Genomic DNA, 14,542 nt, shown 5'->3' on the forward strand with positions numbered 1-14,542 from the left:
TGTGGGGGTTGTGGGGCAGGGGACTCGGGGCAGAGTTTGCCTAGGGGACAAGGCTAGGTCCAGACCATCCTCACCAGTTGGTGTCCATCCTAGAAAAGGGCGGGGCAGCCAGAGAGTCGAGTATCAAGAACTGATTTTAATCAATGGAGCCCAGGTTTCCACCAGGCAGGCCCCCAGTTTCCAGCTTACTGCACCCTTTGAGGGCACCACTGGTGCTGTCCCACACAGGGCCACCCCTTGGGGAAGGCAGGTGACCCCGTCCACCCCAGTTGAGACAGAGCAGAGTGAGACGGGTGAGGCGAGGCAGCGGGTGCAAGCGGCTGTTTATTAACTGTGATCTGGAGTGGAGGTGGATCCCGCCAGCTGAGGCCCTAGCAAAGGCCCTGGCGCAGGCAGTGGGGCAGGAGGTGGGGGCAGAGCTCAAGCAGGAAGAGAGGAAGGAGTTAATTCTGCTCTCTGGGGTTCACAGCCAGCAGGCGAGGGAGTTGGGGGCCCACCTTGCTGCCCATGGGGCCTCCCTGGGCAGCCTTTGCATAGTGACCAGCCAACTGGCCTTGGACTGGCTGAGGGTTCGAGTTGGGGAGAGGCCCAGCCACTGCCCCAGAGCTACAGGAAGGGGAATGCAGAAGGCATCAGAGGGCCCTGGGGGTGAGCTGAAGCCCCATGGGCTGAGCCAGGGGCAAGGCTGGTGAGGGGGCAGGGCTGAGCTGCAGAGCGCCCCCAGCAGCGGGCAGAGCTGGGGGTCAAGGTGGTCCTTGAGTCCAGAGAAAAGACGCGAGACAAAGTGAGAACGAGGTCATTGTAGAAAACCCCTCAGTCCGTGACAAAGGACATCAGATGCAGGGGTGGGAAGAGCGACGCACCTGCCACCCGCTCTGGGAAAAGGCAGGAACAGGTGGGGCTGCATGGCCAGCCACACGGCCTCAGGACGTCCGTGCCCAGTCAGGGCTGAGGCCCCAGGCCAGAGCCCCCAAGCACCCAAGAAGCCCAGCCTGGATGCTGGGGTCGCTAAGTGAGGTACACGGGTTGATTCCCTGGATGGGCGGTCCCTTCTGCCCTCACAAGGTGCCGGTGGCCAGCCACCAGCCCCAGGGCCCAGCGGAGGGGCTGGGGGCATGGGAGGGACCCAACTAGCAGGTCAGTGTCCTTGGGCAGTAAAGTGGGGGCACGAGGTGACACAGGCCCTGAGGGCAGAGTGGGGCACCAAGTGGCATGGGCCCAGGGATAGAGGGGCAGGAGGTGACACGGGCCTGGGGGAGTAGAGAGGAGCACAAGGTGACATGGGGCCTGGAGAGTGGTTTGTGACACGAGCAACTCAGGCCCCTTAGGGAGGTGTCACCTGAAGATACAGGGTCCCTGGAGGGGGGGAGTGATGCAACACCTCCTTTGGAAGACTGGAGCTTCAGAAGACTCAGTGCTGGTCCTGCTCTGGCCCGGGGTGGGGGCCGCTGGAGGAGAAAGGCAGAGCCGGCAGCAAGGGCTCCAGGAGCTCCAGAACACCAGTGCTCTCAGGAAACGGGCCTGTGGGGGGGCCTGTGGGGGGGTCCCGCCCACCCCGCTTCCCTAGCTCTCATCCAGGTGAAGGCTGATAAACTCCTGGATGCACCTGCGGTACTGGAGCTCAGTGGGGCTGCTGCCGGCCAGAGGACCCGGCTGGCCAGAAGGTGCCTCGGCCTCTCGCATCTCCTCGGCCATGCGCGCCAGACGGAGCCTGGAGGAGGGCGGGCCTTATGAAGAGCCTAGCCCGCCCCCAGCCCATTGAGTCCCAGACCTGAGGAGGGCGGGCCTTATGAAGTGCTCCGCCCTGCCCACAGGGTCCCCCACCCACACCGCCCTCCTGCTCACAGCGTGACGATGTCGGCGTTTGCTTCCTGCACCGCAATGCTCAATGGGTCCTGCTGAGCGTGGTCCAAGGCGTGCTGGTCCGCCCCCCTCTTCAAGAACAGGCAGACCTGGCTGAGAGCGGAGGGGGCAAGTCAGGTCAGGCCTTGGGTAGGTACTGGTGGGCGGGCGACCCGGGCCCATGGGGCGGGGGAAAGTGAGGGGATGACCAGCCCACGACTCACCCAGTACGGCCAAGGAGCGTGGCATGGTGGAGCGGAGCCCGGCCGTGGCTGTCTCTTTGGTTCACGTCCGCTCCGTTTTGCAGGAGGAATTCACAGACGATCAGGGAGCCCTGGGGGAGCCGGCGAGGGGAGGCGGTGTGGTTCAGATGGAGCCAAGCCGCGGGAACGGTTCCTTGCAGACCCCCCACCTCCCACCACGCCCCGACGCCTCTTCAAGCCTGCGCACCAAGGCAGAGCCGCTGTGAAGACGCTGTACCTGGGTCCGGGAGCAGCCGGGCGCCTACTTACCCCTAGCACGGCCTGCACCAGCGGTGTCTTTCCCTCGTCCTCCGCGTCAGCCCAGTTGACCTCCGCCCCGTGCGCCAGCGCCGCCGCCAGGGCGGGAAGGTCGCGGGTGCGCGCCGCGCGGTGCGCCAGCAGCCCCGGGTGCAGCTCACGCACGTCTGCCAGGCCCCAGGCCTCCGCCTCTCCGTCCGCCTCGCCGCTGGACTCCTCCGACTCTGCACCCTCTACGAGGACCGGGCGATAAGGGCCGGTAAGCCGTCCCGGAGCCGGGGAGGCGCAGGGCCGGGGATGGGGACCCGCGCACTCACCTTCCTCAGCGACGCGGTCCACCACAGAGCCCACGCCGAAGGCCAAGACATCTGAGCTGCCGTCAGAGCTGCCCCCTAAGCCGCTGTCGCTGCTCAGACCTGCAAAGTCCACAGCCAGAGGGGATCCTGAAAGCGTCTGGGGGAAGGCTGGAGGGCCGCCCACCCTCCCGGGGATGCTCCCTGGAGCAGGATCAGTCCCCACTCTGGGGGCAGAGGAGAGCCCTGCCCAGGATGGGAGGAAAGGAGAGAAAATCAAGTGACAGCTCAATGGAGTTAAGGATTAAGCGCCCCCTAGGAGCACAGTCGTGGATGTGATCCCCCCCTCGCTCAGGTGGGCCCTAGCAGGACGGATGGGCCGAAGCACCCCCATAATGCAAGCTGGGAGGTCTCCATCCAGACGCGGCCCCAGGCAGCAGGGAGCAGCACCCAAGAGCAGCCCTCACGAAGAGCCCGGAACAGCGAGGCAGCGCCCTCTGCTGCCCGAGGGCACCCACTCACCCCAGCAGCCCTACCAATTCTTGGCCCCCGTCTATGCCTTCTGTCCACACTGCCCAGAAAGGCAGCCCAGAGGCCCCGGGCCAGTGGATACTGATAGACACTTCACAGGCAGGCCCCGGGAGGGGACGGGGAGGGCCCCAACCTGCAGTATGTGACCCCCACCGCCACTCCAGGAGGAGCTGGAGAAGATGCACACAATTGTCTTTCAGGAGCTGGTCTGGCACACAGCTGTCCACGAACACACATGCATGTACACACACCCATGCATATACACACATGTACACACTCACATGTGTGTATCCATGTGCACAATCATGCCCCACACACATTCCTGTGTGCACACTGCACACGGCTCTCCCTGAGGGTCATGGCTCCAGCCTCCAAGTCAGTGGCTGAATTACCCCCAGCCCCTGGAGATACTGTCCCAGCCTTAGCCCTGCTTGACCCCCAGACTCTCCCCATCCCTATACCAGTCCCTCCTGCAAGGAATGCCCATCCCTCCGGTCCCTGGGTGAGTGGCCACAGCTGTCCCGTACTTGTCCACCCTCTAAGCGAGCGTGCCTGGTCCCTGCTCTGCTGCCCTGGATGAGCTGGGGGGTGGGCAGCAGGGGACTTACTGCGTGGGCCGGCCGCGGCAGCCCCTGCATCGAAGTAGGAGAAAAGGGAGTCCAGCTCATCCGGGCAGAAGAGTGAGTCCCTGCGGAACCTGGGCTCCACGGAGCCTGTGGCAGGGCAGTAACCGGGCCAGGCTGGGAGGTGGGCAGAGCTCAGGGCTCTGCTCCTTCCTCCCCCCGCCCCTGGCCTCCCTGGGGTTCATAGTCTGGAGGCTCACCCCCTGCCCAGGCCTGTGAGCTGGGGCGCACCTGCCAGCCCCCTCCCACCTGAGCACAGGGCAGCCACAGAGGGCAGAACGGGCTCCATCCGGACTTTGCTGCGGCGGGGGGCAGGGGCTCGGGGGGAGCTGTGGTGGCGCTGGCACTTCTGCACCCTCCAGCGCTGTGGGGCCTCCCGGGCTGGTGCCGAGGGTGGCCTCCGCACAAACTTCTTTTCCACATATTTGTCCTTGATCCAGGCCTCCTTGTCCTGTCTGGACCAGGACCAGACATGAGGCCGCACTTGTGGGCTGGGGCTCCCCAGGCCCTGCCTAGGCTACCCCACACCTCACCTGGGGCTGCTGGCTGTGGGCTTCTTGCTGCCCGGCCCCTCACACTGGGCCTCGTAGATCCGGTTCACGGTGCTGTTTCCAAGCTCACACATCAGCTGGCAGGAGATGGTGGGGCCAGCATCAGCCCAGCCCAGACCTCCCCTCAAGTGGGCAGACCTGGCTCCTGTCTCCCTCCCCCCACCAGTCTCCTGGCAGCCTGCAATGGCCCCCACACACCTTCAGCAGCTCCGGTTCCCATGAGTCCAGGGTCAGGGACCGCACCTTGGAGCAATGGACACCCAGGCTCCTGGATGATGAGAGAGGAAGAGTTAGGGTGTGGCTCCACCCCCACCCCCTCCGGGCCACCCAGGAGGCCCACCTGTGGATGCCTGAGCACTCGATGCAGAGCAGCACGCCCAGGTTGATGCTGGCCCAGCGTGGGTCGGGTTGGCCGCAGTCACCACACTGGCTGTTGCCGGCCACGTTCTGCACCCGCTGCAGCACGCTCTCACCCTTGACACTGCGTTCCCGAGAGTCCGTGGCAGAGTCAATGCTGCTTGTGGATGGGGACGCTGTGCGGTCCAGCCTCTGGTGACCGGGTGAGGGGTCACTCAGCCCTATGGGAGTCAGCTCCAACCCCAGTCTCCCCAGTGGAGGCCCCATCTTTCTCCCCAGATACAGGGGCCGACACAGGCCAGGGTCCCTGAGGCACGAGTCTGCACCCCCATGTATGCACACACACTCATGTGTGCATACACAGAATGCACATGTGTGCTGGTGTGTGGCCTGCGGGAGCTGTACACGCACGTGCAGGGAGGGCCCACCTCACTGTAGCAGCTGTCAGGGCTCTCCCGATAGGCAGAAGCAATGCTGGCTTGCACCGCCTGAACCCAGGCCTGCCGTAGTTTCTCTGAGTCGGCCTGCAGCATGCAGCTCCTGCAGGAAGGGGCCTGTCAGGCTGGGCAAGCAGAGGCTCCTGCCACATCACACCCTGGGCGGGACCTCCTTACTTGGTGGGCGACACGACCTCAAAGCAGAACCTCCGCTCGACGTCCTCACAGGGCTTCACAGAGCAGAGCCGGAGGTCGTCCACTACCACGGTCAGCACATCCTGCAGGCATGACCACCGTGGCCCTCGCACTCAGCACCCAGCTCAACCCCACCCTGACCACCCGTTCTCTGCTCTACCCAGGACACAGATTGCCTGGGGTTCAAGTGGTCTCTGTCCCTGGCCACTCAGGCTTTGGTGCCCATCCATGTCCTCAGCCCCATGATACCAACCCCCCCAACCGCCCACCCCCAGGCCAGGTGAGGAGGCCCAGGAGTCGCTGCCCTGGGCCCAGCGCACCTTGAGCTTCTTCTGGTAGACCAGCTGGCTGTTCTGGATGGAGAACCAGCGCCTAGGTGGGGAATGGGCCCGGAGGGGTCAGGCTGGGTAGGGCACCCTCCCTCACCTGTCTGCCCTGTAGTCCCCTGAGAAAGGGCCTCCCTTACCGGTTCCATGTCTTGAAGGCATTGCTGGCCCTCTTGAAGAGGTAGCCTTCCATCACTACCCCACTGGGTGCATCCACGTCAAACTCCACCTTGGGCTCATCGTAGGAGAAGTCCTGGGAGCAGTTGGAGCCCAGCCCTCCATGAGCACCCACCCACTGCTGTGTGGACACGGCTGCCCTCCCAGCCTCCCCACAGCCCAGGTTGAGAGGGTGGGTCTTCACAGCCACTTCCTGACCCAAACCCCATGGGGGCAGATGCCTCCCACCACAGCTGGGGGCCTGGAGCGCTCCGGCCCCACCCCCCAGCTCCCCCCGCCCGGCACAAACAGCAAGCTCTGGGTAGGATCAGGAAGGAAGCCGCCTCCCCTGTCCTCAGTCCCCCATTCATGTTGCCAGCTGGGCTGCTCCAGCCAGCCTGACAGAGCTCCATTCACACGGGCCGGGGAGACACTGAGCGTTGTCCTGTGTGTCCGGCAGTGGGAGAGGAGGCCCAGCCACCTGCTCCCCTGGCTGAGTGGGGGCGGGAAGGGACAGCTGCAGCTGCTCCCGAAGGGGACTCGGTCCCAGCTCAGCAGCCTCCGCTGGTGCTGGGCACGCCCCGGGAGGTGCTCAGGGTCGGAGTGCTGGGGCCGTGGAGGTGTCCTTGGTGCTGAAACGGGGCGGGGCGGACAGAGGCCCCACCCACCTGTCCCCCCACCCCACCCCCGGGTGGGCGCCCACTCACCTGCAGCAGCGTCTGAGGGCGGGAGCGGGAGGAGCGGGAGGAGGGAGAGAGAGAGCCAGTGAGTGAAGCCCTGCAGCCTCCTCCTGGGAACTAGCAGCTCCCACCAGCAGTCATCTCCGCCCAGGCCAGCGCCATGACAGCCGTCTGGCCAGGAGCAGAGAGGCCCCAGTAGGACCCTCCACCCAGCCCCAGCCCTAGCACCTGTGGGCTGAGGGGGCTGGTCCTGGCCTCTAAGTGACCTCTCACTGTGCTGAGACCCTGAGGGATGAGGACTCCCACCTCTGTCTGCTCTTCCAAGGAGGATCAGAATCAACCTGAGCATGGGCAGGCCTGGGGAGGGACGGGGAGTGTGTCTTTGTGGCGGGCTCCCAGGTCCACACTTGGAGAGGGCTGAAGGGCCCCTCCACAGGGAGGCCAGGGCTGCAGGGCCTCACCCGTTGTTGGATGGCGGCATGCTTGCGCTCCATCTCCCGCTTCTCCACTGCCGAGTCGATCACCAACTGGTCCAGCTGTGGGGAGGGGCACAGAGAGGGAAGTGGACCCCTTCCCCTGACACGCTGGCCCTGGCTTCCCCTCCCCGCAGGCTCACCTCGGCCGCGAGCTTCTTCATGTAGGGGTCCAGCTGGTGCAGCAGGCTGTACCCCTGCTGGAAGAAGCTGTACTGGGCATGCATGAAGGACAGCATCTGGGGGGGTAGGGACACAGGTGAGGCCCGGCCACCAGCCACAGCGGCCAGGGCCCCCACCGGGTGCACCCAACCCCAGCACTCACGGAATCCAGAATCTCAAACTTCTTCTTAGCCTGGAGGACATTGATCTGCCAAGGAAGGAGTGAACAGGTGAATATATCAGGGCTGAGCTAGGCCATGGCCTGGACCTTGCTCATGTCCACTCAGGGTGCTTGTGGCTCCCTGAGACCACCAGCTCATCTGATGCTCCCTACACTGGTACCCATATCTCCTCTCATGGTTTCTCCATGGACAAAGCCATGAACTCTACCCCCTGCTCCAAGCCCTCCTACAGCCTTCAGCCCTGGCTTGTCCCAAGCACGTCCCCACCTCTGAGCCTTTGCCCAGGGCATTCCCCAGTCCAGATCCCTCCCCAAGCATCTGAAGTTTTCTCAGGTCAGAGGGGCCCCTCCAGACACCAGGTCCGTGTCTGCAGCAACACCCAAGGCCCAGCGACTCACCTGGAGCACATAGTCCAGTGCCAGGTGGCGGAAACACTTTCGGGCGAGGATCAGGGCACCCGTAGCCTCCTCCACCTCGTGGGGCCGGTGCCTCGGGGCCTGAGCATTCCTCACCAGTGACAGCTCCATGTCCTCCCGAACTTTGTCAAACTGCTTCTTGGTCTCCTTGAACTTCCGCACATCCCTGGAGGCCGGCGGGTGTCAGGTCAGGGAGCCTGAGGAGGGGTGCACTGGGGTCTCCCCCCTTCAAAAAAGGCCCTCTTTCTGCTCCCAGCCCCTCTGTGCTCCACAACCTCCTTCCCCACCTCCCTGTCCTGGCCTCCCACCCCCCACAGCCAGCACTCCCTGCTGCCTCCTCCTCAGGTCCCTTTCCCAATCCAGGGCCCCCTTTCTCTTCACCACCTCACCCACAGGATTGATCCAGCTTGGGGTGACCCCTAGCCTTACCCTGGACTCCAGATGCTCCACTCGGGGGATCCCCAACTATACACACAGCACTGAGCTGAGACCCCCACCAAGTCCCCACCTCCTGCTCTGTGACCCCGACCCTGACCCTTCCATGGTCCTGCCTTCACCCCTGCCTGAGGGGCCCCTCACTGCCCTCTGTGGTCCCTGCCCTCCAGCACTGTTTCCTCAGCCCAGTCTTGGCCTACAATGAGCCCCCACCCAGAGCCTGCAGGCCTTGTGTCAGGGCCCCAGACTCTCTCAGCTCAAACACCCCAGCATGGGGGAGAGCAGCCAGGCCTCCTTTGGGGCCACTCACTCTTTGACGAAGTTGTGGAGCTGCTGCCGCACAGACCTCTGGGCCTGGTCAAACAGGATCTGGGAGCATAGAAAGGTGGAGGTATCAGGGACCTGCCCCCACATGACCCCAGAGGCCAGGCCCCTATCCCCTCAGGTAAGAACCAGAGAATGCCCTGTCCAGCCCCACTTAGGCCCCAGCTGGTCACCCTCACAGAGCCAGCCTCACAGGGTCCAAGGGACCAGGTGCAGCCCCCAGGCCTGGGTTGGTGCCCAGAGGCAACAGCTGTGACCACCTGCCCATCTCCCCCACTTGGCTCTCAGTCAGACTCGAGGCCCAAGCTGTCCCCCTCCCATGGCCCAGTCACAGCAGGCACACCCAGGGCCTCTAGTGACAGCCAGTGCCCTGGCCTGGGGAGAAGCCACCTTGAGGATGACCAGCCCTGCAGCTGGAAAGGTCCAGCTACGGCCGAAGCTCCTGAGTGATCTGGCCTGGGGGCAGGGTGAAGTGGTTGTTGGGGGCTGGAGGGGCCTCCCCCACAGCACTGACTGGACCCAGAATCAGATCCCCTCAACATGGGGAGAGGGCTGGGCCCTAACCAGAAGCAGACAGACACACAGACAGACTGCTGAGGCCGGACGAACTGTCCAGCACTGGTTTATTTCTGAACTTCCCCTGTGGGGGAGGGGCCCCTTGTTTAGTCTGAGGCTCTGGTTTCCAGGCCATGGTCTGACCACCCACATGGGCCTCATTCTGTTCTGTGTGTCCATGCAGGGGGCCCCTGAGAGGCTCAAGGTCAGGCAAACCCATCCCGGGAAGCCATGGGGTCAGCCTGGCCAATGACCCCTGTCTGATGGCCCTGGATAACCCTCTAAGGCATCTATGCCAAGCCCCCACCACACTCAGCCCCAGACGGGCAGGTTCCAGGCACCTCCCTGCTGGCTATCCAGCCCTCACCTGGGACACAGTAGAGTTTCAGCAATGTGGGCGCCCCCCGCCCCTAGACTGCAGGAGTAGAAACGTGGCCTCCCCCACAGCCCGCCCCTGCCAGCTCAGCTCTCCCAGAGCCAGCCCAGAGCCTTCCAGGCTGGGCGGGGCCTGCAGGAAGCCCAAGGGGTGGCTGCCTGGGAAGGGATGACAGTGATGATAAGCAGTGCCCCCCCACTACCCCCATCAGGGCTCACCATGTGGTAGGTGACCATCTCCTGCAGGCTGTCTCCAAACCTCTGCAGACATTCCTGGGGGTGGGTGGGGGAGACCCTTGCTTAAATGGGACTGCCATGCCCCCAGTGTCAGCACCTCCCACCCACTAGCCACAGAGTAACCCCCATGGCCCAGCACAAATGCCCACCTGCTCCCAGGGCAGGGGCACCCTCGAGGGGCTGCCTGCCTGTGCCTGCCCTGCCTAGAGGTCAGAGGTTAGCTGCCCCCTCACCGATATAACAGTGTCGCCCTGGCACTGCTGGGACAGGTCGCGGACGCCACTCACGAAGAGTCTGTTGGTGGTGACGTAGGCCTTGCCTGCCTCGATCATGCTGCTACATAACTTCACCAGCTGCAGACAGGACAGGACGGACGGGGGACACTCACGCCACCTGTGGCCCCAGCCCTCACCGCCACCAAGGCCAGACCACACAGGCTGGGACCCTGCCAGGGCAGCCAGAATTCAGCTCAGGGCCCATCAGTGCCCAGGACACAGCTGGGCAGCCCTAGGTGGAGAAGGAAGGCCACTGCCCGCCACCTGTCCTTCTGAGCCCACCTGGTGCTGGGGCAACAGATTGGCACTGCCCAGGCCTTGGCTCCACTGTGGGAGGTGGGAGCAAGAGAGGGAAGCCAGGAGCAGGGACCCCAGGGCCAGGGTGGGCATGCAGTCCTGGCCAAGGAACAGCAGGACCAGCCAGAAGGGGCTCAGGGATGCCACCCCTCCTCCCCTCCTGCCTGTGCCCCGGGCCCCTAACCCAGCTACTCAGAGGCACAGCCTCCCAGCAGCTGCCCCTGCCTCCCCCAAGACTCCCCTCCTTGGCTTGGCAAGAGGAAACCACACAGACACAGGTGTGTGCATGGCATATGCACCAGGACAGGCATGAAGGCCAGTGACAGCCAGGCCCACGTGCTACGCATAACACACACTTATGCTTGTATTGGTGGCTGTGAGTGAGCTGGACCGAGCCCTCTATGTGCCCCCAGGCCCTTCCCTCACCTTGTCCAGTTTGGCCTCGATCTCAACCACGTCCGTTTCCACCTCATCGATAGTTGCCCTGCGACGGGTACAGGGTGGCTGGAGACCCGCCTGCAGCGAGCCTCCCCCACCGACTTAGCTGGTCTTCGTCTCCCCAGGCACCTCCCCAAAGGGTCTGCAGTGGGAAGGGGCTGCTCTGTCGATAGCCACTGGCTCCCACAGGCCCACCTTCCTCCACGCCCCTCGGACAGACTAAGACATGAAGACTGGGGTAGGGGCATGGAAGAGGGAGGAGAGGGGCAGGACTAGGACCATGACTCCAGGGCTGCAGAGCCTCCAGGGCCCACCACCATCCCAGGCAGAGAGAGGCCTAGTCGGCTGTGATGCCCCCAAATGGGGTCTGTGGACAGGGGAGGGGGTGGTCCCTAGCACAGAGGGAGGGGCCAGGGCCCTGTGGAGGGGGACATGCAGGGCCTCGCTGGTCACTGCCCCCCGGCCCAGCCCATACACCTCTCCAAGGCTCTATACACCCCAGACCCCATCGGAGCCCCCAACCCTTAGCTTCAGCTGTAGCCCACTCTGGCCTGGGGCTGGCAGACCCTGGGGCAGACCTGTGTCAGCAGAGCCTGCAAACCTGGGGCTGCTCCCTAGCACAGTGAGACACCCAGCAGAGGCATGCCCCTACCTCCCGACTACTCCCGCAACCTCAAATACCAAGTTGGCCCTGTCTGCCTGGAGGGAGCAGTGGGTCAGACCTTGGAAGAGCCCACTTCCACTGGGGCGGCCTGACAATGGGGCTGCCTTGGGGAGGGAAGAGTTAACGATGACATCACCAGAGAAGCCAGTGGACAGAGAATCCCGGAAGGCGAGGCGAGAGGCAGATGGATCAGGCACGTGACTCCCCCCCCTCCAATGCTCTGGGAACAGGAAACTGGGAAAGAGGGCCAGGATCCCAGGGCTCCCCCCAACCCACTCAGCTAGTGAGCTGGGCCCATCTGGCTTCCTGGGGACAAGGGACAACGCGGAATGGAGCTCCGACCAGGGGCTGGAGGCAGCCTCTAGGGCCAGGACCAGGGTAGAGGAGGCTGTCCAGGTCTAGAGGCCCCTCGCTGCCCCGTGGCTGGTAGAAGAGGGCCATATTCCAGGGTTTCCCAGGCTTGGGGGAGAGGGACTTAGTCCCTCATGTGGGGGGCAGCTCGGTACTCCCTCAATTAGGAGCTGTGGGGGAGGGGGGGGTGCCAGGCTGCCTCGTCAGGGCCTTTGGAAGATCCCCTGTCCTCCTCCGCTCTGAGCAGCCCTTATCTCTGCCCCAGGGCTGAGGGGGTCTCTGAATTCCAGAGCAGGAAGGGGTCAGAGGGGACGTCTGCTTGGACCAGTGTTGGCCCACGCCCAGCAGGATGCCCAGCCTGAGACTACAGGATCCTGACCATCAGTGTAGCCTCTCCCCTCCCCCCAACCCAGGGGCCCAGGGCACAGAAGGACAACCCGTCAGGAGAGGATACTACAGAGCAGAGCAGAGACATGGCCCCTGGAGCCCCAGTTACCCCAACTGCCCTGGGCAGATGTGTGGAGGGCCATCACCCCCAAGCCAGGGGGGCAGGGAGGGTGACAATGTGCTCATGGGGGCGAGGTGGGCACTCAGCAGAGAGCACCAATGTGCTCATGGGGGCCCCATGCCCCTCATCTCTCTCCCCCCACCTCCATGGAACAAGGCCTCCTCTCCTGCCATCCCTCCAGGATTTCCTCAGCAGCTTGGACAGTAGGTAGGAGGGTGAGGCTGGTTTCCCCACCAGAGCCATGACTCAGCGCCTGAAGCCCCACCCAGGGGAGGGGGCACCATGAACAAGGGGTGGGCGGTGCCCCGGTGAGTCTGAGAGAGCCTGGAGCCCTCCAGCCATAGGCACCCAGGGCTGTGGGGCTCTGCCCAGGCCACAAGCATACAGACAGGGTCCCTCTTCCCCCGGGGCTGGGGTCACTTGGCCCTGTATCCTGATCACATTCTCCCACCCAGCTCTACCCTAACCCTGGCCCCCAAGCTGGCCTCCAGGAAGTCCGGGTTACATCCTCAGCAGCACCTGAGGGCACATGGACAAGGGAACCTCAAAAAGGCCTCAAAACCTGGTTAAATCTCAGCCCAACCCCGAAACCCACACAATGCAGCTTCTGTGGTCCAAGGTCAGGGACATCTCCCTGGCCCCCACCCTGGTGTCTTAGCTATGTACTTTCAAAGAAAACCTGGCAAAGCCCAGGCATCAGCTGCATCCACTGCCCCACTGTGGGTGCCCCCTGGCAAGCAGGCTAGTGTGGGAGGGAGGGCCTGGAGCTGCCCCACTGTGGGTGCCCCCAGCCTGGGATAATAGGTACCTGAGTTGCTCACATCCCACCCCGCCCCCCAACTGTCAGGAACATAAGATCAGAGAGCACAGAGGTGATCATTAGCCCTCTGCCCAGGGCCGGGGGCCACTCTCTGGTCCAGCCTCTACCCCTCATCCAGTCTTTTCTGGCCTTCATTGCTGACTCCCTGTGAAGCAGCTGGGCAAGGGGCTGACTCCAGGGACTCAGAGGTGAGAGCACTGATGCTGAGGCCCACCAGGCACCGCACACAGGCCCTCTTGCTAACACACCCCAAAGACCCAGCACACACACGTACACATGCACATGACCCAGCGCAAGTGTGCCAAGGCCCGACAGGCACATGTGCCATCAAACATGTAAGCACGCAGAAGCACAACACACACAAAGTGTGTACTCATGGATTTGCTGCATAAACATGCACCCTGTGCTAGGGTACACAGGAACAAACTAACATGTGCCTAGTGCCTTAACTCATCTATGCACGATAAACACCCACTCTATCTAGCAGCAGTCCAGGGGCGTAGCTCACCCACACATTCATGTCCAAGGTCTGGCACCTCAAGGGAGGGTGCAGAGGGGTAGAATTCACATGAGTGTACCCAAGCACAAGCATGAGCACCTGACACACAGGAGGTGCCCCGTTAAAGCAGATGCATGCACACCATGAACATGTCCACACGGATAAGCCCGCCTGCACTCGCAGGAAGGACTAAAAGCACAAACCCATGGCTGAGCACAGCCCAGAACCTCCACCAGTCTCTCGAATCCAGTCTGCTTAGGTAGCCCCCACCCTGCCAGGCATCTAGGTCACGTCTGCCAAGCAGCTGCCCCAAGCCCTAACTGTGGCTCCAGCTGCCCGCCCCCTTGACTACTCTGGGCACAGGAACCAAGACAGATTCCAGGGGCAGACACCCGACGCACCCAGACGACCCTAGCCAGAGTCGGGCTGCAGGGCCCGGCAAGGTCTCAGCCCTGTGCAGGTGGTCCGCAGAAGGTCTAGACACAAAGCGGGCGGACACTCCCACGGAGAGGTGGCCGCGCCGGAGGCCGCCCCGCCCCACGCGCGCACCCTTCGCGCGGGGCGACCAGAACAAGCGGCATCTTTTGTTCCGGGCTCCAGGGCCAGGGTTGCTGTGGGCTTTGTCCAAGGCGAGTCCTCCTGCTCTGGTCTCCAGCCCCGGCGCCGGGTACAAAGGCGGCACCGGCTCCCCCACCCTCGCCCCATCCCCCGGCGGTCCCGGGTGCCCCGAGGGGCTGCGAACCCGCCGTTCACAAAGGGCCGCGCCGCGCCCTGGGGGCGCACCTGAAGCGCGGCGAGTCCTTGATGCACTCCTCGAACTCCACCGTCATGGCTGCGGCGGCGCGCGGCGCTCACTGGCACGAGGACCACGGCGGCTCGAGCGGCATCCCCAGCCTGCCTGCCCGCCCGCCCGCCCGCCCGCGCCGCGATCGGCGCCCGCCCGCCCCGGAACGAGGCCGCTGCGCCACCGCCCCGCCCCGCCTGTCACCACCGGGGAGCGTCGCCAAAGTCCTCCGTCCGCGCGCGCCGCCCGCTGTCAC

General features: G+C 64.1%; 1 protein-coding gene across 1 annotated transcript; it reads right to left on the minus strand.

The window, feature by feature from the left end:
* Nucleotides 1-116: 116 nt before the first annotated feature.
* Nucleotides 117-14,413, minus strand: ACAP3 (ArfGAP with coiled-coil, ankyrin repeat and PH domains 3). Its single transcript, XM_020873803.2, has 24 exons — nt 14,286-14,413; nt 10,649-10,706; nt 9,884-10,003; nt 9,633-9,686; nt 8,470-8,528; nt 7,707-7,890; nt 7,290-7,334; nt 7,108-7,203; nt 6,953-7,027; nt 6,519-6,530; nt 5,796-5,908; nt 5,650-5,701; nt 5,312-5,412; nt 5,126-5,237; nt 4,681-4,889; nt 4,539-4,608; nt 4,323-4,417; nt 4,039-4,244; nt 3,775-3,879; nt 2,660-2,758; nt 2,355-2,575; nt 2,067-2,176; nt 1,846-1,956; nt 117-1,711 (listed from the first exon to the last, which is right to left on the minus strand). Exons 1-24 carry the CDS (start codon nt 14,330-14,332, stop codon nt 1,564-1,566), a joined length of 2,502 nt encoding a protein of 833 aa, XP_020729462.1. The 5' UTR covers nt 14,333-14,413; the 3' UTR covers nt 117-1,563.
* Between the last annotated feature and the right edge of the window lie 129 nt (nt 14,414-14,542).

Source organism: Odocoileus virginianus, chromosome 11, assembly GCF_023699985.2.
Source record: "Odocoileus virginianus isolate 20LAN1187 ecotype Illinois chromosome 11, Ovbor_1.2, whole genome shotgun sequence".
In the NCBI taxonomy this organism is placed as follows: Eukaryota; Metazoa; Chordata; class Mammalia; order Artiodactyla; family Cervidae; genus Odocoileus; species Odocoileus virginianus.